Source organism: Malurus melanocephalus, unplaced genomic scaffold (genome assembly GCF_030028575.1).
Source record: "Malurus melanocephalus ecotype Western Australia unplaced genomic scaffold, MMel_1.1 scaffold_627, whole genome shotgun sequence".
NCBI classification, from domain to species: domain Eukaryota; kingdom Metazoa; phylum Chordata; class Aves; order Passeriformes; family Maluridae; genus Malurus; species Malurus melanocephalus.
This window is the reverse complement of record NW_026623859.1, coordinates 194,310-218,514: the sequence shown is the minus strand read 5'-3', so window position 1 is coordinate 218,514 and position 24,205 is coordinate 194,310. Positions and strand designations below refer to the sequence as shown.

General features: G+C 42.1%; 1 protein-coding gene across 1 annotated transcript; it reads right to left on the bottom strand.

Moving 5' to 3' along the window:
• Nucleotides 1-1,109: 1,109 nt before the first annotated feature.
• Nucleotides 1,110-21,553, bottom strand: KLHDC1 (kelch domain containing 1). The gene is made up of 13 exons (XM_057383359.1): nt 21,195-21,553; nt 18,325-18,395; nt 16,888-17,005; nt 16,190-16,308; nt 14,645-14,723; nt 13,731-13,814; nt 12,783-12,866; nt 8,091-8,149; nt 6,077-6,189; nt 5,592-5,664; nt 3,142-3,226; nt 2,396-2,448; nt 1,110-2,051 (listed from the first exon to the last, which is right to left on the bottom strand). The coding sequence occupies exons 1-13, from the start codon at nt 21,294-21,296 to the stop codon at nt 1,877-1,879; spliced, it is 1,215 nt and encodes a 404-aa protein (XP_057239342.1). The 5' UTR covers nt 21,297-21,553; the 3' UTR covers nt 1,110-1,876.
• Between the last annotated feature and the right edge of the window lie 2,652 nt (nt 21,554-24,205).

Below are 24,205 nucleotides of genomic sequence, written 5' to 3'. Positions count from 1 at the left end.
ACATTGAGGGCACCTAAATAACCCCAAAATCAACATCGGGGACTAGGAATGACCCCGAAATTCACACTGAGGGCACCTAAATAACCCCGAGATTCACATTGGGTACTGGGAATGACCCCGAAATAAACATTGGGGGCACCTAAATAACCCCAAAGTGAACATCGGGGACTGGGAATGACCCCAAAATAAACACTGGGGACTCTTAAGTAACCCCAAAATTCACACTGGGGACATCCAAATGACCCCAAAATTAATACTGGGGGGCACCTAAATAACCCCAAAATTAACTGGGGACTCAAGAATGACCCCAAAATTCACACTGGGGACATCTGAACAATCCCGAAATGAAAACAGAGGGCACCAATGACCCCCAAATTCACAGTGGGGACTCCTGAACCCACAAAAGTAACACTGGGGGCAGCTGAGCACTCCAAACTTCACACTGGGGGCACCTAAACAACCCCAAAATTAAACTGAGGGCATCTGAACATCCCAAAATTAACACTGGGAGCACCTGAACAACCCCAAAATTACACTGAGGGCAGCTGAACATCCCAGAATTAACACTGGAGGCATCTGAACCATCCCCACATTAACCATGAGTGTACTTGAATCTCCCCAAATTGACCATGAAGGCACCTGAACACCCCAAATTCACACTGGGGACACCTGAACAACCCAAAATTCATCTTTGGGACTCCTGAACAACCCCAGAACTAACATCAGGGTCATCTGAAACCCCCCAAATTAACATTGGGATCATTTGAACCATCTCAAATTCACACTGGGACCAGCTGAACCCCCCCCAAATTAACATTGGGGATGCCTGAACAACCCCAAATTAACCTTGGGGGCATCTGAACCCACCAAATCAATCCTAAACCCACCAAATCAATCCCAACCCCCCCAAATCAAACCTTGGGGAGCATCTGAACTCCCCCTCCCCCCCAAAAAAAGGATGAGAGGGAGTTCAGCACATAAAATTCAGCTGTTAGAATACCCAGTCACAAAACTTCCTTTTTGATACATATTTGCTTCCCCMRAACCTCTTTTCCCCAAAGAATTCAKTTTTACACATTGCAAAAACATCAAAATTGTCAAAATGGCTCTTGATCCAACTCTCTATAAAATTTTAATGACTGTGYTCCTGTTAACTAAATTTTTGAAACAGAAAAATAACCAGTACTACATTGGCTTTTTCTTTAAACAATAAATAAGCAACTTGGTTGGTTTCTTTGTTTAACAAGAATGAAATATAAACTTTGCACATCCAAAATACAATATACAACTCGTTTCCAAAAGGACTTCCTGATGACAGAAACAGTAAAATCAGRTGATGAAACTCAAGTTTTCCTATAGAGATCAGGTGATGTTGCTCGTTGCAGCTTTTTCTTCAAGTTCCACAATTCCCTGATGGATTTTCCTACTTGGAGCGTGAGGTGTGGGGCTCCAGGGTTGGATTGGATGGTCRGAGGCTGGTGGAATCAGGATTTGGTGGTGGTGGTAAATTTGTTACCTTTAAGACTGACAAAGTGTCTCCAAAACAGCGAGTTGAATTAATCTTTTTGGGAAGGCTGATGGGATAAGGCCAAGGAGGGTTTTTAAACTGAAAACACGTTTTATCCAACTGAAACGGATCATGTCCCTTCCAAAAAAAACAAGTTGTGTGGGCTGCATAGTCAAGACCACGACAGCAGAGGTGAACAATATCTAGAAATGAAGTTGTATCAATTTTCTGTATTGCAGGAACCAAGAGATTCCCATAAAAAGGATTTGTCTTCAAACTTCACTTAGAAACTCAGCTGAACACAGTGGAACAGCAGCAAAGTTCACTCACAAACCACCCTGAGGTGTCCCAGYGTGTCCCTGCCCTGCTTCATGTGGAGTGGAGCTGGTTTTGTCTTTCAGTCTCAGCTTTTCTCTCCTGCCTGTGGGTCATGGCAGCCCAGAAGGTGATTTTTTTCAGCACGTCCTGCAGAAGTTTGGATGGCAAGCAGGGAATTTGGTTCTCCAAGAGAGCTGCGTTCTTCCCGATGCAGTCGAGACACAGCCTGAGGAAGGAAATTGGAAGAAAAAATAAGTTTAAATCAATGGTTTCTATTTTAAGAAATTATGGTGAGGTGCATTAATTACAGGTGTTAATTACAGGTGGTGTGGGTGCAGTGCAGGGAGTTCCACAGCACCAGTGATTAAACTGCTGGGCAGCATCACACATTGAAGGGTTCAAGTATTTCCTGAGGAGTTAATGGGGCATTTTAYCCAATTTCTGCAGGAATGTGAGGCTAAAATAACACTTGGAGCAACCTGGGATRGGGGAAGGTGTCCCWGCCCAYRGAAMAAGATGGGATTTAATGTCCCTCCCAAYCCAAACCATTCTGGGATTCAGTRAACTCACCTGAGGAGGGAGTAAGGCTGAGTCTGAAATATCAGCAAGTCACTGCAGTGACCCTGAGCAGGAGGAAAAAAGAACCATTAAAATGGCAAAGAAGGTTCTCCATCTCAGCCATTTTCTACATTAATGTCACATTTATTACCACATGCACGATTTAAGACTTATTACACCAAACTATTTATAAGGAATCTGAATTACAAATTCCTTTATAGTCTTTTGGTCAAGAAAGCTCAGGTGGGGATTCCTCAGTGGAAYTGGTGGTGTGTAAATTACAACAATTTCCTCAGTGGTGTGTAACTTGTAATGGTTTCAGATACCAATCTGAGCCAAGGTCTCCATGTGGTTTGGGTTTTTTTTTTGTTTTGTTTTGGTTTTTAGGGTTTGTTTGGGTTTTTTTGGTAGGTTTTGGGTTTTTTTTATTTGGTTGGTTGGTTTGGGGTTTTTTGTTTGGATATTTTTTGTTTGGTTTTCTTTTGTTTGGTTTTCTTTTGTTTATAAAATTATAAACCTATATAAAAATATATTTATTAATTAATTTCCTCACAGAGGTTTTGGACTTCCCATCCCTGGAAGTGTCCAGGGCCAGGCTGGACTGGGCTTGGACCAGCCTGGGATGGTCTAAGGTGTCTCTGCTCATGGCAGAGGGTGGATTAGACAGACTTTAAGGTTCCTCCCAACTCCAACCATTCCATGATTTTATATCAATTATAATTATCCAAGTGATGGGATTCATTGTTCATTTTACTGACCGTGTCCATAAAGAGCAAATCATCTTTGCTGCCACCAAACACCATCACTTCTCCCTCCTGTCCAAGGCAGGCTGTGTGCCACAACCTGGAAATAAAACCAGAAATACAATCAGAGTCCAAGAAACAAGAAATTGTGTGTGATCAGCAAGATAAAGACATTATTTCAGTGGTAAAAATAATACCTTAAAATATATTTATTTTGTTGGTGTAATAATATAAAAGGAGAGACCAATGTGACTCCCCACCTCATGGAGAGTTATTTTCATACAGACTAATTTATTTTGTCATGATTTGACTCTTCTGTACTCTGATCATATCAACTTTGTCTTATTTATCAGCACAGTGGAAAATTTTTAAACAACTCTACAAACCAAGCTTTTGCCAAGCTTTTCCTTTTTCAATTTTCCACTTTCTTTGGTTGAGAAGTAAAAATCTCGTGGCTTTCAGACTGGGCAGTTCTCAGTTCTGACATGATCCCTGAGCACTTGGATCACCAGTTTCCCTGTCCCAGTCTTACACTTCCCCCAAAGATTCCTGGGATTATTTTACTTTTCTGGGAATCAGTGATTTATATCACACCCAGTTTTGTGCTGTGTATATAGGAATACACAATAAAAACCCCACAAAAGTAAAGCCTGACTTTATAATCTGGCTCTCACAAAGATTCTGTTCTTTCAGCAGCCACACCTTGTGAGATTTTATGAGATTTGATATGATTTTATAAGATTTTTTTGCTGGTCTATCACCACTGATGATCACAAGATGATGGACTTCAGAGCTACCGAATCAAAATCAAATGCACTGCTGAAGTTTCAATCAAAAATCAATGTTCCCACTTTCTTACTCCATCCACATCAGCCCTTAGGATGTACTTCACCTTTTCCCTTCCTCATACCTGTGTCTCTGCCTGATCTGCATTAGGGAAATTCTGGCCTGGGCTTGGTCACGGAGAACACTGGGAAGCCTTTCCTGCCTTGACTCTGGTGACATTCTAGCTTGCAACCTGAGGCTTTTCTACTGCCTGAGAGTTTCTGTCCTCCCATGGGCTGCTCTAACTTATCACCTAAACATTCTAACAAAGCACGTTATTGAAATCACACAGATCYTTTGGCTCTTCCTGCTACAGTAACAGCATTACATGGGAATGAAAAACATTGGGAATCCAGGAGTTAAAACAGTTTGTTCTCTATTTTATATAAAATATTCATAGATATAAAATCTATTATTTATATAAAATATTTTATATAAAATAYTTCTRTTTTTATTTAATCCAGCATACAAAACGTTGGCTGAAGTATAACTGATGGACATTTTCTACCAGTTCAGAATTACCTGAGAAGACAATTTTTTGGAAATCACTAGAACTGAAGGTCAAAGGAAATTTTTCTTCACAGGATTTAGGGAGGGAATCAGAGTATCAAGAAATACACTAATGGATTTTATTACAAAATAWGAGAAATATATAAAAGTAGTACACATATATGTATTACTGCCCTGCATTTGAAGTCATAAGAGCTATTGAACTGCCTTAAACCTCCCTGAGCTTTTTCCAGTAAAAATTAMGACACAGTGAATGTTTAGGAGACTAAAGAACCAAACACAGATGCCTGGCTGCTACTGCTGGGCTGTAKTTAAAAACTCCTCAGTCCTTAAAATATAATAAAAAGATCATGAAAATATCACTAATCATAAAAAGAAAATATTTGGTGAGGCTGAGGGCTGAGTTTATATGGGCTTGGAAGAGTCTGCAGTGTAAGAAAGCAGAAAAGTTGGTTTAGCTGTGGCTGTTGTATTTTTAAGTCAGCCCAGAATAGGATAAAACAGAAAGAAAATTAATGGAGGCAAAGGTATTTCAATAACAGACATAAGGCAGGAAGCAGACCAGAACTGGACATATTTGCAGATAAAAGAATGATATCAAATTGTGGTGAGAGTTCCTGGGTGAATGCAGAGAATTCAACAAAACCCAGAATATTTATGATCTACTGCAAATCAGTCCAACAGTATTTAACTTATAAACACAGATATGCTTCACTGTGTTAGCACTCAATTTTGCTTTTGAACCCTCAAAGATGCATCAATTTTTTCATGGCTCTTCTCTTCCCCATTTCTAAAAATGCATCAATTATTCTCCTTGCTTATGAATTCCTCMTAAGTCTGATGTATTTGTTTCTATGATAATAAATTGGATACAGAGCACCAGGTTACAGTTGGACACCCAGATGCTTCATCACAAAAACATCTTTTATGCAAATAAGCATCAGTGAGAACAAATACACGAATTCAAAATGCTCTATGAAGTAGGAAGGAAAATAAGGTGTTAAAGCAAAATATTCAATCACACTGCATAATTAATATTCTAAAATATTAAGAATATTGTTCAATAATTAAAAAATGGGTTAATTAGGAAAATTATTAGATTTCAGCACACATTATTAATGTTTCTGTACCTAGGCCTGCTCTTAGGCAGATGGGTGAGCTGTTTCCATCCATTTGTGGCAATGCTGTGGATCCAACCATCACCTGCAATGGAGGAACACTCATTAGTGAGGTTTTTGGGACAAAGAATTCCCTTTTATATGCACAGAAACAGCTCTAAGAGCACGTTGTATTCAGACTGCAGTAACATCATCACTGTGTGAAGCTGCATTTTCTTTTTTTTATTTAATATTGTCACTCACTGCGTTGAAATCTGGAATTAAAACACACTTAACCTTGTTCTTTTGGGTAAATTAAGAAAATCACCCCCTCCAAGTGGATTTATCTGTAAAATTATKATTATTTTTATTTCTCTTAAAAYTATTTTTGCTAATTTTGGGTTGTTWTCAWGAAAACAAGCTGCCTTTTCTACAACAGGAATTCTTCTAAGACAATCCCACAGCTTGTCTCTGTGATCTGAAGTGCACAATGGAATGATAATCTCAGAATTACTCACTCAAAGGAACATTATCAGAGCTTAGGCCACCAAAAAGGAAAAGTCTGTCATCCCCTATTGGAGTCAGCGTGTGCCAGGAGCGATCTCTGGGCTTCTCTCCACTGATATTAATCCTGGGTGAAACAAAGAAACARAAAAAACCCCAAAGTTTCAAACARTGCTGAAAATKAAGTTGGCAGAAAATTTYAGAGTTTGTCCTAGAACCACCTTGGGTATTTTCCCTGTGAAGGAAACAAAGACTAAATATCCTAATAAACAACATGTACATGTAGGRAAACAGTTAATTGAGAGAAAAATTAATGAATCCTGAGGGGTTACAGCCTCTCCACTCCTAGGAAAATGATTTTAAATGACACAAAGATTGGGGCTTTGCCCTTGATCCCAAAGCCACCACCTCTTCAAGCAGGTGGTCACCCAAACTTTGAAACAAATGTAAATAAAAAGGAGATTTCCTAAGTACAAAACAGATGCAAGTTTATTATTGCTATAAAAATGTAATTTGAAATCTATTTCAGCTGAGCTGCTGAAATTGATTTTTAGTTGGGTTTGCTTGAGAATGTGAAAAAGATCCTGAACAAATAGGATATCCCAAAAACCCCAGTTTTGGTTGGTTTTATCACTCTGTAGCACACACAGAGTGAGCTCAGCCTGAGCAATGCACTCAGCTCAACTTCCTTTGCACCCAGTGAAGAAATCCAGCTCCTGCCAAACACAACTGAGATTTATTGCCCATGGCTCCCTCAGGAGCAGCTGCCTCCCCCCAGGAAGTGCCTGTTTCTCTTCACAGAGCCCTGGGTGGGGAATGGAGGGATCTCCCTGCTGGGAACTGCTGAGTTCTCCATCTGGAAGCCAAGGCTGCAGRATCAGAGATAATTAAACAGGGATTGCAAAACTGCCCTGCTAAATTTGGCACTGAACTTGAGGCCAAGTTGCAATGTTTGTTTGTAGCCAAGTGTGCTTTTGCTTTAGAATTCTTGGAAAAAAAATCTAAAATTGGTCSAAGGGCAGCCTGGGCATTGATGGTTAAAAAACCCCATCAAACATATCTGATAATTGATAAAATTTCAATTTTTGTGCACAAGAAATGATCTCAGTACCAGAAATAACCTAATATTGAATGAAAATTTAGTAGAGATTGAGGTAGGGAAAGTAACTTCTGGGTAGTGGCAGCTAAAATAAATCTTGCAATCTCCTGCTGGATGATAATCCTGGGTTAGCAGGTTCAAATTGTGCAATTCCTTAAGAAAGCTGTGTAGAGTTGAGGAAGAAAAAAACTTGACTGGTTAGCAAATAAAATCATTATTTAGTAATAATTAATTATGGGCTCCTTTTGTGATTAGGAGATAAAATAAGTAATGAATAATTATTAACTTTTCTCTCCTGTGAGGTGCCAACAGCTGCAGGCACTGTGAAAACTTTTTTCCCCTTAATATGTTAAATCTTCTTTTTTTTCAGTCTTCAATCTCTTTCTTTCAGTCTCTAAAAGACTTAGCAGAGGTGCTGCAATAGCTGAATAGAACATTCCTAAATTTACAATGATCAAAATCTATCCTAAATCATGGAAAATTTTATRAGCTATTCATAAAATAGAAACACAATATAAATTGAATTTTGGAAAAATCTTCATTTTTTTAAGATTTTATGAACTTTTATGAAAGAGACCTTTCCCATATTTGTGCTGTAATTAGCCCAACTACAGACAGCAAAAGCAGCATTCAAAAAGCCATCAAACCTGGAATTCCATATGGATAAATGTACCCAGGCTGAAAATGAGGGYGTTAAATCACTCCATGCTGTGCTTTAAACAGCATCATCAATGCTTTGGTGCAGAACAGGAAAAGCTCAGTAACCACTATCAAATTAAATTCAATTGAAATCCCAATGTAGCAGCTGTTAAACAGTCCCCAAACTCTCATTCTCCTCCTGGAAAAGCTGCAGGAATAGCTCTGGAACAATTTAACAGYATGTTTCCATCTTCTAAATTCAGTTTTAAGTGTTACGAAGGCAAACTTACCTTCCAGACCAAGTCCAAGTGTCTAAATTCAGGCAGTGCAAATCATTCATTCTGGTTTGCTAAAACAAAGAAATAAAATCCCAGTTGGGTTATTTTAAGCAAACAATCAACAAAGTATTTCAGTGAGGCCTTCCTGGGACAGAATATTCCAATATTCTGAAGAAATCTCTACCCATGTGCCTTAACATAAATCTGAATTATGTGGCAGATGAAAAGCTTTTCTCCTCCTCAAAAAAACCATGCAACTCTCAGAAAAGTGCCTGTCAGGAATATTTCCAGCCATGCAACAGCACTATGGGGCCAATTTTAGCTTTTAACAGTGAAGAACTTTGTGGTATTTATCCAGTTCCTGCAAATGCATTTAACTTCCATCCACAGAACTCATGGCAGGGAAATGCAGAAGGTTTTTTACTCTCCTACTGTTGTCTGATGTTATTTTTCTTGTCATTCTGATCACAAGTTTGTATCCTCCTGTCTGGTCACTACTCCTTGGAGTATCCTGGTAGGTGCTGTACTCAGGGTATTCCCATAAAAAGTCCATTATTGTGCTTTTCTCTTTCCCTTTCACCAAGTGACCACCAGCAAGGCCAAGGTTTTAGGACCCTTTAGCATTTGCCATAAGATCAAATGGGGAATCATTCCACTTGCTCATCTGSCTGGGGTTTGAGATGGAGGAATTCTCTGACTGCCTTGGGGTGGTGGAGAAGGTGATCAAGGATTTCTCTGGTGGCTCTGATTCCCCTGGACACTACCACAAACATCTGGGAAGTAGGGAAATGGATCTTGCCTTACCTTCCAACTCCTTTTCTCCCTGGGAAGTCCATAGATCTATTAGAAAAAGCCYTTCTCCAGCTTGCAGATCCTCTGAGGCAGAACTAGGCTGAAAGGAGTGGTTTTACCCCTGAGAACTCAGCCAGGGAGTGAGTCTGAGAGGCTTCCAGAGCTGGCAGGCAGAGCTCTGGGAAGTCTCTCAGGAATTTCAGGGAAGAACACGGTTTTCAGCAATGCTGTGGCCTCCTCTGCCAAGTCCTGCTAACCCTTTGCTGTCCTGGGAAGGGTCACAAGCATTTTGGGATGCTTTGGAGAGGGCAGTAAGATAAAGAAAAGCAGATTGTGAGGGTTTGGGGCATTGCCTGAGACATTTTATCCCTCAASAGGGTGAATGTAACAACAAAGTGTGGTTCAGCTGACAGCCAGGGGAACAAATCTGTCTTCCAGGACAAGTCTATCCACTTTCCTGCTCCTTCTGGTGCCTTTGAAGGGGATGAGGACCAAATCATCCAAGCAGAAASCAAAATGCAGTTGGGATCTTCTGTACATTTGGGGAAAACCCAACATCCTGGCCTCTACCACTGAAAATATTCAATCCTGTTGGAATAACACAATTTGATATGAAGGRTATCTATCAAAGCATGGGAAGGAAGTTGTTGTCATGTTGAATATTAAGGTTTCAAGAGGATCCTGTTCAAGAYCTCCTCGCTGACTTTCCCTTCCTAGGCATTAGGCAGAAGATGGAGTTCTCAGTTTCCTGGGAAATCAATGTGTTATAATCTTTACATTCTCACAATTCAACAGCTGGACAGATGCACAATTACAGCAACCTYACTTGGAATTCAAACCACCAGCAGCTGGACACTTCTGTCCAACATTCATCCTTTAACAAAAAGCACCTTTCTACCCAACCCTTCYTGGGGAAGCTGGAAAGCACGCAGGTTTATAGGATCATCACGTGCCACAGTGCAGATTCTCCTGCATTTCTGACTCTTTCCTTTTGTATTGAATCATTCTGCTGACAATCCTAAAATGGTTCTTAATTGGCTTAAAAGCACCAAGCCTCCTAAGAGGGTTTGCATTTYCCTCAGAGCTACAAGGGCTCCTGAACCATTCTGCTTATCTCGGGCGAGTTCATTTCTTTGCAGCTCAGTGCACATTAAGCAGGAGCTGCTTTGTCTCAGGATTAGCTGTGCAGCACGATGAAAGGCTTTAAGGGTGACATTATTCACAGCTCGCTGCTGGGACGGGGAATTGTGCAGCTCTCCCTGCTGGATTTACAATCAAACAGCTATTCCAGCTCCAAGCTTTGCCAAGAGAAGGATTGCAGCTCCATGAATCTTCTGATCTTTTCTGGCAGGAGGGGTTACAGGAAATATAAACATGCTTACATTAAGGCACCAGATGTGTGAAGAGCTGCTGCAAAGATTTTGGTTTATTACTTCACTCTCAACATGAAAATTTTCCACTTAAATCAAACATAAGACTYGCATCAACTTCTGGACTAACTCTCCTTCCTTCCCACTTTCTCCCATTCCTGTTTTTCCAGGGGCTTACCTGAAGGAACTGAGTCCACATAACACTTCTGAGCCTGTTTTCAAATGATTCCTGGTACAACTGATTCTCATCATCATCATCATCATCATCATCATCATCATCTTCTTTTACCAGTTCTAGCTCCAAGTTTGGAAAAAGGTGCCCTTTCCTCCCAGAAAGATGAATAGGAGAAGCCTCATGACACTTCCTGGCCCTTTCTGGTTCCTTGCAGAGCCTTTTCCCTGGGAAGATTTGTATTATGGTGAACTAGAAGGAGAAGGAGGAGCAGAGCAACCCCGTATTTGCTCCTTAATTTCTGGAGAAAAGCAAAACTTCATCCTTTGGGGAGGAATTACTTCTGGTGTCAAGAAATTTAGTGTTTTTCTGCTGTCTTTAGCTTTCTTGTTTCACGACTTACATTAATTCCTCAAGCCCCACTGAATGYTCCCTCATCTTTTTTTATGTTTCCTTCCATTTATTTCTACGACAGAAAATGGATCAATAACAATCACTAGGGTGAAAATTACACTTGCTGCTCTCCTACAGAATTTAAATACAGCTTTCCACAATTTCACTCTTCTCTGACACAATYTCCCAAGTGGTTTCATTGAAATTTAGCAAGTTTTTAAGGAAGYTGAAGAGAAAAACCTTTTCAGATCAGAGCCTTCTGAAACCTGTAGCCAAACAGAGTTAAAACAGAAGCCTGAGGCCAAATCCTCTGAGGGCAGATCKTATCATGCAGCAGCACAGAAATGACAGGTGAGCTCCAGCTAAATCATCATTTCACTTGCAGAGGCTGCCTGAAACCCCAGCTCGAGTTACAGAGCAGTTCAAGAGTGCAGCAACCCCGGGGTGAGCACACAACCCTCACTGAACAAACCCTGAGGGAAGGAAGRAGGCTTTGGAGATTCTCAGGAATAAAGGGCAGGGCAGGAGGAGGGCCTGGGCTGCACCTTTACATCTTCACAGCTGCACTTTTTCCCTCTCAGACTCCCTGAGTGAGGAGCAGGACTTGGCTGTGGTCAGCAAGGGCTCAGTTATGGGCACACAGGGCAGAGCAAATCCATGCAGAGGCACAGAACCCTGATTTTTCAATCTCTTCTCAAATCTCTTTATTTCCTTCAGTTATTTGCAAACCCAGTTTGTCCAAACCTACAGCTCTGGAAGGTGCTGAGTGCAGCTCTCTCTCAGGGCAACAATTCCAGAGTTCCTGAATCAAAGGTCATGCAATGGCAAAAGCAAACAGGATCCATTTWWTTTTTTTTTTTTTTTTCTGTTTGCTCTGGAAAGGCACTTCAATAAAACCTTTTCCTGCAGCTGTGGGAAGCAGTTCAGCCTGGCCATGGTGTGGTCACTCTGCCCCTGCCTTGGTGTGAGGGGCTGAGCTTTGTCTGAGCATCAGGAGCAGAAGTCACRGGGAACAGGACTGCAGATTTGCCAAAGGAATGTTACAGCAGGGAAAACAGCAAATGGGGAACAAAGTGCAGCTTTCCACTGCTTTGTTTGCCAGTTCTTGGGAATACAGGGGTGAGGCTGTGGCAGATTTCCAAGGTGGAGTTGGCATGTGCTCGCTGTTGGGCATTCCCAAACTAATTCCTTCTCTTTTCTAGAACACAACTATAGGAACTCAGCACTGGGGGCTTTCAGAAGCTTCTTCACTGTCACTTTTTGGAGCAGAGATAGAAAACATCCAGGCTCATCCTCTAGCTGAGTAGGATTAAAGGCTCTAAATCAGCTGTAGTAAAAAGAGCTAAAAACTGAAATTAAAAATAAAATACAAGAGTGCACAGTAACTTCACTTGGGAGGGTTTTAACTTGCCTTACAGAATCTCTTCTTATATTAATGCTTCAGCAAAGAGTAAATCTCCTTTAATTAGCACTGGAGAAATTAAAAGTGTTGCTGAGAGGTTTTAGCATCTCCTTGCTTACCAGTGGTGGCCTCATGGTTTTTGGGTACAGATAATCAGGGGGGTGATGCCTATGACTCTTTTAGGTTCAAGAACATCAGGAAGAGTTAAAATTACACAGCCACAATCCAGTCCTAAATTAAATATGCACAGATTGCATCCTTTTGTCTATTACCTCTTCCAGACATCTGTATTTCAGTCACTTATGTGCAAAAGATGGCAAAATTAAATTATAAAGCCAACTGAAATCTGTTATTTACCATGCAGTCATCTGTGTTTTACCTTTTCTGGGACAATCATTAATATTAGACAGAAATATTCTTCTTTTTGAAGAGGGTGATGACAAGCAGCATCCTGGATTCAGAGCCTTTAACATGCAGGTTAGGCCAAAGACATTTGGGATTTTTTTTCCTACTACAAAGTGAAAAAAAATAACTGCCAGGAAAATAATATGACTGCCAAGAAAATATTTAATTACCAGCACTCGTCCTCCAAAGATGTAACCTTTATTTCCCAGCACAGCACATGTATGAGCTGCTCGAGGCTGAGGTGGATCTCCACCCTGAAAGAACCAAAATAAGATCTTTCAGTACATCGGCAAATCTCCTGGACAGTTTTATTTTCTGATGTACAAATCATCAGGAACTGGTACTAAATCCTCTGGAAATCACATCTTAAAATTTGATGTTACATCCACATGCCAGTAAGTCTTCCCTGTGTAAATCAGAACTAAAAGTGGCAAAAGTGGCTTTTACTTTGCAATGGTAATTTTAGTTTTTGCATTTGATTTTATAGGGATTTTAGAACATCTTACAAAGACCATAAAATACTGTCACACACTCTTTAAAATATACAACTTCTACTGAGTTCTTACATAAACTCACCTAGACTTTATGGACTTTTRTAGAGTATTTTCATATAAATAAGGCAGATCTCTCCTGTTATCTGTGACAGGTTATCCATGTTAATTATACATGGATACAGTTTTCCAAAGGGCTGGAGCMAGSCTGGGAGAGCTGGGAATGTTMACCTGGAGAAGGMTCCAGGGAGAGCTCAGAGCYCCTTCCAGGGCCYRAAGGGGCTCCAGGAGAGCTGGAGAGGGACTGGGGRCAAGGGATGGAGGGACAGGACACAGRGAATGSCTTCAAACTGCCAGAGGGMAGGAATGGATGGGATATTGGGAAGGAATTCCTGGCTGGGARGGTGGRGAGGCCCTGGCACAGGGYGCSCAGAGAAGCTGTGGCTGCTCCTGGATCCCTGGAAGTGCCCAAAGCCASGCTGGACATTGGAGCTTGGAGCACCTTGAGATTGTGGAAGATGTCCCTTCAAATTACTTTTGCCAACATCAATTTCTAGAGCACAATAATTATTCAAAACACAGTAAAATCGCAATTTTGTCAAGAAGTGAGGCAAAAAAACTACTCACTTGAATTGTTGGTTGAGACCAAGTCTGTGTGGTTGTATCAAAAACATGAACATCATTATGCCATCCCCAGAATATCTGTCCTTCCTAGAAAACAAGAATTTTTTAAAAAATAGATTTTATTTTAAAATCATTCTGCTTATTCAAGGATACAAACCTAGAAGGCATCTGACAAAACAGAAAAGAAACTAAACTATTTTTAATTTAATTAAAAGATGTGGTGATATTTTTAATAAGCTCTGCTTGAAGGTCAGCAGCACCCAGGAATGTTCAGGCTGATGATATCTGAAAATTGGCTTTGGGCCTCAACATCAGACACTGCAGCAGRCAAATTTCACCTTCTAAATTTTATTGTAACACACTGAGAAATGAAGATTGTATAGATTAATAATTCCTGTGTGTCAGTCTTTAATATTTGATGTCAGGAGCTTCCTGTGAATATTCTGATCAGTCATCTCTGTTTTAATTATAAGAAATTACTGMAGGCAAGTTGATAATCCAGGCATCTTTCTGGAGAACAAATTCAATTAATTAACTAGGAGTATTTATCAGTTAGGCTTAGGAAGCTGTAAATTCTGTATTGCTACTTCTAAAAACCAATTCTAAAATTTTCTGGGAGTTTCAGCTTTAAAATATGTCTTCAGATTCAAATCCTGCCTTTTTTGCTCCTTTGACAGCATTTAATTCATTGCACTCCAACCCCAGCTCTGGGAACGTGGAACATGTGGAACAATCACCACTCTCAACRTGCAGTATCTGGAATTTCAGATCTTAAAAAGATTCCATATTTGCATTTCTGCTGATGCTACAAATKAAAGAAAAATCAGATTTTCACACTTATCAAGGGCACTAAAAAGGATCTTTCTCTTTCCCAATCAAAAAGGACAAATCAGTGGGAATGGGGACAAATGTCTTACCCAAAATGCATCGTGCACATCGAAACAATCACTGAGCTCACTGTGCTTCCTGCAGCCATAGCCCCCAAAATAGATCAGCCTGAAACAACAACAAAATCACTTCACTGAGCTGTTCTGTAAATAAGATTAAAATGGATAAATGGGAATAATTAATATTTTGGGTTACTACAGCACTAACAGTAATACAAACAATGAAAGTATTTCATGTTGCACCTGATGATGCAAACCTTAACCAGGTGAAGGTCACAGCTACACCCTCAAAAAGCCTGACTGAAACCCACACAAGGAAAGAAATTCAARACAACTCAAAGTCTTTGCTCCTCTCTCCAAAAATTYATTATCAGTGGTATTTTCAGGCAARAATGGGAAACGTGACARTGAAGTGTTTCCTTCTGCTCCAATTTCTGCCCTTCTCCAGTGCAATTCCTGTGCTCCTGATGTATTTGTTGGCCTTCTGTGTCCACATTTTGGCAAGAAATGTTCTCAAGATTTGTTCCACAGACTGTCTGGGACATAAAAAGTCTCTCCCTGGCTTAAAATGAGATTTTCCAACTAAGCACTACTGAAATTTCCCACTGTAAGGATCATCAGACACCTTCCAGCCCAATATTCCAACCAGGAAAGCACCATCCATAAGAAATCTTTTAAAAATGCAAAGGTTCCAYTCTATCATCTAAAACAGGTGATTTWCTCAGCATAAAAATGACATGACACTCTGACTAAATGCATTTAGCTTGGAATAATCTTGTTTTAACAGCTAAGGAGTTGTTCAAACATCTGTATTTCCCTCTCTATAGCAGTTAAATTAGAATTACAAACCCAAGATACAGAACCCAAGGGCATTGCATAGCTTATGYAAAACCTCTTTAGATGTGGAGTCCAGAAAGAGATAAATCATTTACATTTGATAATGTTTACTGGAAATCATATTCTGACTTGTTTGTAACAACTTTAATAACAAATCACTGACATGGCACCTCCGTGTGATCACTTATGCCTCATTATCCAGACATTTTCCATAATAAACACAGAATCTGGAGTATTTCTGTTTAGCCAAGTCTATTTTCTAAACACACTTAGTCACTTTTACAACTCAAATGTCTAGGCTGACTCAGTTCTTGCAAGATAAAATTAATCACTGAAATGCCTTTGCAATTGTCAGCTGTTAAAATCCTTACAAACACTAAATGTATTTATTGCAGGTAATAATTTACTGCTTAAAATAGTGAATGTAACAGAGAAAGTAAATGAATACTGATTTTTAATGTATTAAAACCATACAATAGATGTATAATGACTTTCTAAAGTATAAAACATTCCACAAACTTTCCCTAAAATATCCCACCCCTCTCCTAAAGTGGGGTTTTATTTTATTTACCATTAATTAAGTTCACATGTGAGGAAACTCTGGTACAAAGTTGTTACAAAATCCCCCAGCAAGTCAAGCTAAAAATTAGTTTCCTGCATTCCAAATGCGTATTCTCTTCACTTTTAACACTTTCTCTTGGCAATTACCACATTTTAAATATTTTTAATGTGTTTTACCTATTCTTGTACACCCAGCAGGAAAGTTTGTCACGTGGTGTGGGAGGTTGACCTTTAAAATTTGTGATTTTTTTCCACCTGTAGGTTCCGGTTTTTGTTCGCAAATCGACATAATACAGCTTGAAAGGAAAAAAAAATACAATGTTTTCAGTATAAAGCACAAATCACCACCAGAAAGAACAACACACCACCCCCAGAAGTCTGGAAATAAAAAAGAAGAACTGGCAGTGAGTTTATAATGCCAAACACACCACGAAAACACAGTTAAAGGGTGAGAATTGGCAACAAGTTTGATGAGAGGCTCCATTTCCCTGATTTTCTAGTCAGGAGTGAACCCTGACTTTATTTACGTTAAGTGATAAAACAACCAATTTAATCTACTTTGTTTATTCAGTTTTCAGTTACAAGGACAGCTGGTAGCTCTATTTTAACCTGAATTTTACTTGATTATTTTAAAATGATTGCTAATGAAGAGCAAAAATAAAAATTATATTTTGTGATTAGTCCCCGTTAAGCTTGTCAAAATGTTTTTAAAAAAACAATTAGGAAAGCACTGGCATAAATACAGAAAGTTTTAGAAAAAAAAAGCTTTTCCTCAAATTTCTCCTTAATTCAAGTATAAATATATCAGATAAACATCAAGGTCAGCATTAGTACCTATTACAATCAAATGTTATGGAAAAAAATKACTACAATACCCGATTACTGTATCCTTTGTCATCAAATCCCCCAAAAATGTACAGCTTCCCATTGATGCTTGCCCCACAGCTCCCKGACATGGAGGTGGGTAACTCCCCTTCCATCAGGTGCATTGTCCTGCAATTGAAAAAAATAAATTAAATCCCTTCAAATCTGCTAAAATGTAACAAGCCCAAGCAGACTTACTAAGAAGTTTTAGACTTAAAAAGTGAAAATATGGTTTGGATCATATTTAACAGTAGGAATTCCTGAAGGGTGGAAGAGAACTTCCAGGTAGATATTGTGTTTTTATAAATCATCTTTATTTTCCTGAAGGTGAAATTCATATTAAAAGAGCTTTAACAGAGCTGAAGCATTAACTATTCAGCATCTGGAAATAATATTAACTCCAAGAATTCCTAAAATGAGAATCTGGCATTGCTGTGATGTCAGAAATGGAAAAYTTGAGGCTCCTGCTCCCTCATTGCTGCTGTGCCCTGCACGTGTACAATTGTCTGTGCTGGGAAGGAGCAGATCCTGGTTAAATACAACCCTAAAAAAAAAAAAAGTTTTATTTAACCCAGATCACTCTCCTGATCCCAGTTCCTTGTGAGTTGGACTGGGACAAGTGAGCTGGRACATGGGGGAAAACTAAGGGAGTGTGAGGAGACTTTGGGCAACCCTATTCTCACAGGAAAGGGATGGCAAAGCACGGTGTGTAGGGGGAAGAAATGGGGGAAAAGGCAAAAAAAGGGGGGAAGAGAAGAGGAAAAAAGGGGGGAGCACATGGGAAAGAAAAGGGAGAAGCAGAGAAAAGGGAGAGAAGGGGGACAGAAGAAAGGGAGAAGGGGAAAAAAGTGGGGGGAAAGGTGGGGAAAAAGGAAAGTGGGCAAAGGTGGGGAAAGAAAGAAAAAGGGGAAGGGAGAAGGAAAGAAAAACGGGAAAGAAAGAAAAAGGGGACAGAAGGAACAAGGGGAGGGGAGAAGGAAAAAGGGGAGGAAGAAAGAAAAGGGAGGAAGAAAGAAAGAAAAAGGAGGAAAGGAAAAATGGGAAGTTATGAGTTATTTCTGAGTTGAGTTGTATACACAATTAATACCAAAAGTAATGCACAATTTTAACTAGATCAGGAGCCCAAGTCCCCAGTGTTTAACTGTATTCTGACATTAAAGGTAATGTGTGAAAAACTAAGCTAAAATAAACTGCCAAGTGAATGCACCTGTGTTAACAGAGCCTTGAGCCAACCATTTCCAACATTCCCTTGAACACAATAATTACACCTCAGCAATGAATGTGTTTCCTGGAGTTAATTTGCCAGCACAGGTCTGWCCTTCAGTGTTTACATTAAACATTKGCTATTTCACATGACCAATGTCACTGAAGCCTTTTCACTTCAGAKCAGYGTCACCTCTGCAAAAATCAACCTMAAGTATTAATTAAATACAAATGAAGCCACTTGCCATAGCCCACTGTCCATGTCATAGATCCAGAGCTCATCGCTGGGCAGATAAACTTCGTTTTCTTCAATTGACTAAAAGGGGAATGTGCAAATGTTAAATCAGTTCTGTTTTCCACAYCATACATCTGAACATGAAATGCCAAGCCATGTTACTTAGCAACACTGAATAGTCTTAAGGAAATCAGCTACCAGAGCAAAGTAACACCTCAGTGTTGCTGCTCTGATCATAAAACTAATTTATTTTAAATATAAACAACTTAATTCCTCCTCAGGACCATCCAATAAAGGCACAGATTGACCAACTGAATATTTTGCCATGAAAAGATACGCAGTGACATCAACCACATTTGAGGCTCCTGATTTAAAACTCATTTTCTTCTGTTGTGGGAGATAYTTTTAATCAGGAGGCATTTCCATTGGCATAATGGAAAAATGTAGAATAAAAAATATAATATAAAAAGTTGGCTGAAAACAGAAAAAAGTTACTTGCAACAGCTGAAGGAAGGAATTTAAAAGGCCAAAATGTCAAATATAAAGGAGAAAAATAAATCGTCTGTGGAAAAAAGATTTATGAAGACTCCTAAACAGAGGTTATTAAGAAAGAAAAATAATTTGGGAAATAACAATGAGGAAAAACAACAAACAGGAGAAGGAAGCCCAAAAACATGCAGTACTCATGCTGAGTAACAACTACAGCATTAATTACTGCCTTGACACCAAAAAGAAATTAAAGCCTGACAGTGAGTAAGCAGCCAGGGTCAGTAAATAAACAAAAAYTGGATCAAAATTAAATCAATGTGAAGAAGTTAAATACAAAACTAAAATTTAATTAGTAACAATTCAGTTACTGACAATGATTACTCGCCTTCAAAAGATGTTTTATTATGAATTCCTCACTYTGAAAGGTGCCAAGCAGGCAGGTACATCCTATTTTTGGTGCATTTACTCTGCCAGGTACCTTTACTCTGCTGTTACACACTCCTAGCAGCTTCTGCAACGTGCACAAGTTGACTCAATTTAATCTGGATATGTCAGAGGTCAAGCACTTGCTCCAGAACCAGSCCTGAGCAAGCACACCGATGCCAAAAATAAAGTCTGCTGGGCAGGAGTCCACCAGCACCACATGAAAAATGATTTATCTGTGTAAAGGGCTGCTTAAACAGCAACAATTTTCATAATAGTCTCAACAGATAAATACATAAAACTACTAAGAACATTTSCAAAGTTTATCTGCTAAACTTAATATACATCGTCTGTTTTGACTGTGCCATGAACYCACATTTTTTTATTAGAAAACCTTTGAAAAATTGTGGTTGTTAGTTCAACYTCAGTTTTAAAGACCAGAGCATGGAAAACTACTAAAGATTACCAGTGATTTAGGGGATATTTGGTCATACACAGTATTGTGAAGTTTAAATCCAGGAGTCTCCAACTGGAATTCTTTGGTGGAGCATAGAAGGACAAGCTTTAAATACTTTAAAGTTACCTCAGYCCATGAAAAATATAGATAAGTATGAAATGTGTTTAAAGAAGTAAGAGTTTCCACCTGATCAAGACWAGGAATTACATCAAACACGGGTATTTTCAACTTTATGGCCAATGTGCACAGATAGATAAAATGAATAGATAAACATAAGCAGAAAAATAACAAGTAAAACGAAGTGGACGTATTTAATGTATAATTATTCTTGAGTCTCTTTTGGGCTGAATTCATAGAGCTAAAAGACGCAAGGATTTACTTAGGACAGAACCAGAAGTGTTCTTTCTATTAAAAAAAAAACAAACCAAAAAAAAAAAAAAACCAACAACTGTGGGGTTTAATATGTCACCAGCTTGCTTCTGAAGTGACAAGTGCTTTCTGCGGGAGGAAAACACACTGCACGCACCACACAACTACTAAGAAATAAAAAATACAGGACTCGGCAACAAGAACACGAATTACACCACGAAAAAACGGAGCCACAAATGACAACCGTTGAGGCTTGGAGGGACACGCGCTCAGAGGAACGGAGAGGACGTTGGAAGGGGACGGCAGCGAACCGGCTCCACCAGCCCTTCCCCACACAAAAAGGGGAGGCGGGGCAGGAGGGCGCTGATCGCGGACACGAGGCGCAGGGAAAGGGCGGCGGGACGAGGCGCTTGGAGCGGCCCCCGCCATCCCCTCAGCGCCATTCCCTCAGATCCATCAGCGCCATCCCGTCAGAGCCATCCCCGCCGGCCCCTCAGCGCCGTCCCCTCAGCGCAATGCCCTCAGCGCCATCCCCGCCGGCCCCTCGGCGCCATCCCCTCAGAGCCATCCCCGCCGGCCCCTCGGCGCCATCCCCTCAGAGCTATCCCCTCAGCGCCATCCCCGCCGGCCCCTCGGCGCCATCCCCGCCGGCCCCTCGGCGCCATCCCCGCCGGCCCCTCGGCGCCATCCCCAACGGCCCCTCAGAGCCGTCGCCGCCGGCCCCTCAGTGTCTTCCGCCGCCGGCCCCTCAGCGCCATCCCCTCAGAGCCATCTCTGCCATTCCGTCAGAGCCATCCCCGCCGTCCCCTCAGCACCGTCCCCTCAGCGCCATCGCCGCCGGACCCTCAGCGCCATCCCCGCCGTTCCCCTCAACGCCATCCCCTCAGCGCCATCCCCTCAGCACCATCCCTTTCGTCCCCTCAGCGCCATCCCCGCTGTCCCCTCAGCGCCTCCCGCCGCCATTCGAACGGCGCGCGGCCGCCGTAGCCAATCAGCGCCGGCGCCGCGGCCCCGGGCGCCCGCCGAGGGCTGAGGGGCGGCGGGGGGACCCCCCCCGCCCCGCCCGGGGCTCCGCTCCCCGCGCCCGGAGCCCGCTCCCGGCGCCCCCTTTCCAGCTCCCCCGCACCCCCCGCCCGCCTTACCACGTATCCTCCCCACACGTAGAGAAAGTTCCCGTCCACCACGGCGCAGTGGCCGCTGCGTTCCTCGGCCACGCAGAACTGATCCGCGGGGTCCGCCGCCATCTTGAGGGGGGAGGAAGAGGAGGAGGAGGAGGAGGAGGGAGGAGGAGGAAGCGGCTCGGCTGCCTCAGGGCTCGCGTCCCGCCACCGCCTCCTCCGGGTGAGGCTGCGGCTCCGCCGCCGGTCGCTCCCCTGGGGCGGACGGGAAGCGAGGAGGGTCCAAAGTGTGGTGCGGCACCCGGCGCGGGTCGGGACTGGAGCGGACGGGGAGCGCCGCGCTGCCCCCGGTCCTGGATAGCAATGCCGGGATGAGGCGTGAGGCGGAATAAACCGTGCGGGAGGATGTGAATAATGCGGGAGGATGTGAATAATGTGCGCGAGAGGAGGAAAGAAGCACCGAGAATAGGAGAGCTGAAAACAAACTACAGGGCAAGGGAAGGAGGAGCTGCGTCGCGATGTGGGACGGGGTTTAAGAGTTGGGGCAAGGGCATGGAATGATGGACAAGGGGGAATAGCTTCAAACTGACATTGGGAAGGGATGGATGGGATATTGGGAAGGAGGTGGGGTGCCCAGAGAAGCCGTGGCTGCCCCTGGATCCCTGGCAGTGTCCAAAGCCAGRCTGGACAGGGTCTGGAGCACTCTGGGACAGTGGAAGGTGTCCCTGCCCMTGGYAGGGGTGGCACTGGATAGGATTTAAGGTCCCTTCCAACCCAACCCATTCCATGATCCTRTGGATTCCGTGATAAGACAACCACAGCAGAACTCCCTGTCTCTCTGGAGGTGACACAAGCCATGCTCCTGCCAGAAAGAGCACTATGAAATGGTAGCTAACATGAATTAAACATTTGGACAGTTCCAGTTCTTACACTGTTACATCAACAACTGAGTCAGTTCTAGCTGAAGTCTCTGTCCAGCTGGAATTTAAGGAATTCAAAATWAAACAGGTACAGCTCTTCAGAAATAGTGGAGTAGAATTTGTGAGAAATGACCACTTTAGCACCTTTTGAAAGGGCACCAGAAAGTAATTGTAAAAAATTTCTTGTGACAGTAGTACATACACTTCTCCTGTTGGATCTAAGAGGAAAGATGTTAATTATTCCCATWAATAACTGAACATATTAATCATAGAATGTCCTGAATTGGAAAGGACCCACAGGGATCATGGATCCAACSCCTGGCCCTGCCCAGACCCCCCAAAAATCCCCCCTGTGCATCCACAAACGCTCCTGGAGCTCTGGCAGCCTCGGGCCGGGACCATTCCCTGGGGAGCCTGGGCAGTGCCAGCACCCTCTGGGGACAGAARAACCTTTCCCAAAAATCCAGCCTGAACCCACCCTGGCACAGCTCCARGTATTCTGTYRCTGGCAACAGAGATATCAGCATCTGTCCTGAAATCTTCAAATGAAGCAATGCAAATGGTGCACTCAGATGGTGGTTAAAATRCAGGAGCCAGCATTTGGAATGGACAAGAAAAACACGGGAAGCAGACAAACTCTCTCTGTGGATCTGTAGGTCAGGTGCAGCTGCAATGTGCTGTCTCAGGAGATGTGGTTTTGCCACTGGAGCAGTGACAGACATGAGAACGAGCTGTTTGTCGGTGTAATAAAACAATTCCATGGATCCAGGTTGATGTGCTGGTTGATCCTGCACCACTGGGCTCTCTCCAACTGCTGGGATGTCCAGAAAAGCCATGGAAGGTGATGGGGACAAAGTTCTGGGCATGATTTCCAGAGCTCCAGACATATGGCTCAGTGAAACACACGGCTGCAGCTCACRCTGGAATAATTTTATGTCTCTGGTGGGAGGCTCCAGGCAACCTAAGAGAGCCCCCAAATACAGCAGGATGYTGTAGGAGGGTGCTTTACTTTCCCTGTTTGGTCATGGCTTTAGAGAAAACTATTTTTGGAAAAGGGCACATCCCTTCTCCAGGTGCACCTTCCCTCATGTGGCGAGACATGAGCTCAATGGCAGGATCAGGTTTTCTTAGAAGGAGAATAAGCAGTAATTTTAGYAAATGAAGGTACTTATGTAAGAATTGGGCTCATAATTTGCACCTAGCTGCATGCCTGYGACGAAAAATGAATCCTATTTCCTGCCAAAATGGCTGAGACCTGTCAGATGGCAGCTCTTTGTCTGAAGGGAATAGCAGCAGCTTCACCCATGAGCTCACTCCCCGATGAGGAGTGATTATAAATTATGCAGTTGAGAATGGACTATAGAAAAATAGCTGACATTTTCTGTCTTTAAATCCCTGCAGTCTTTCGATCAAACTCTTTCAAGAATTGCTTTGTGAGCCTTCTGTGGAATCAAGCTGTACTTTGAGAGATGGGGATGAGTGTTTGAATGAAAGATCAGGTATTTTCCACCTGGAGAGTAGGATGTTAACTCCACAATCCTGGAACTGTGGCTGCCCCTGGATCTCTGGAAATGTTCCAGGACAGGTTGGATGGGCTTGGAGCACCCTGGGACAGTGAAAGGTGTCTCTGCCCATGGCAGGGGTGGAATGTGATAAGTTTTAAGTCCTTTCCCACCCAAACTATTCTGGGAATCTGATTATGTAAAAACAGCCCTGGAAACCATCCTGTGCTCGCAGGACCAATTCACAGCCCGATGTATTCGATGGATTTTTTGTGGCAAGAAAGATTGTGGAGTACTGGAGATGCAGAAAAACCTGTGCCAGGCCTACAGGAAAAGAGGGAGGATATTGTGAGCTAATGTATCTGTAAGGGAMCAAAGTGATACCGTGGGTGATTGTACTGGGTAACTTGTGTCAGTCACAGCAAGTGTRTTTTATGAAATYACAGAATKGTTTAGGTTGGAAAAGTCCTTTGAGAACAGACAGTCTGCCAAGGCCACCACTGCCCCATGTCCCCAAGTGCCACATCCACAGGGCTTTTAAATCCCTGCAGGGATGGGGACTCCGAAATTGCTCCTGATGTCCAACCTAAACCCTCCCCCAACACAACTTTTA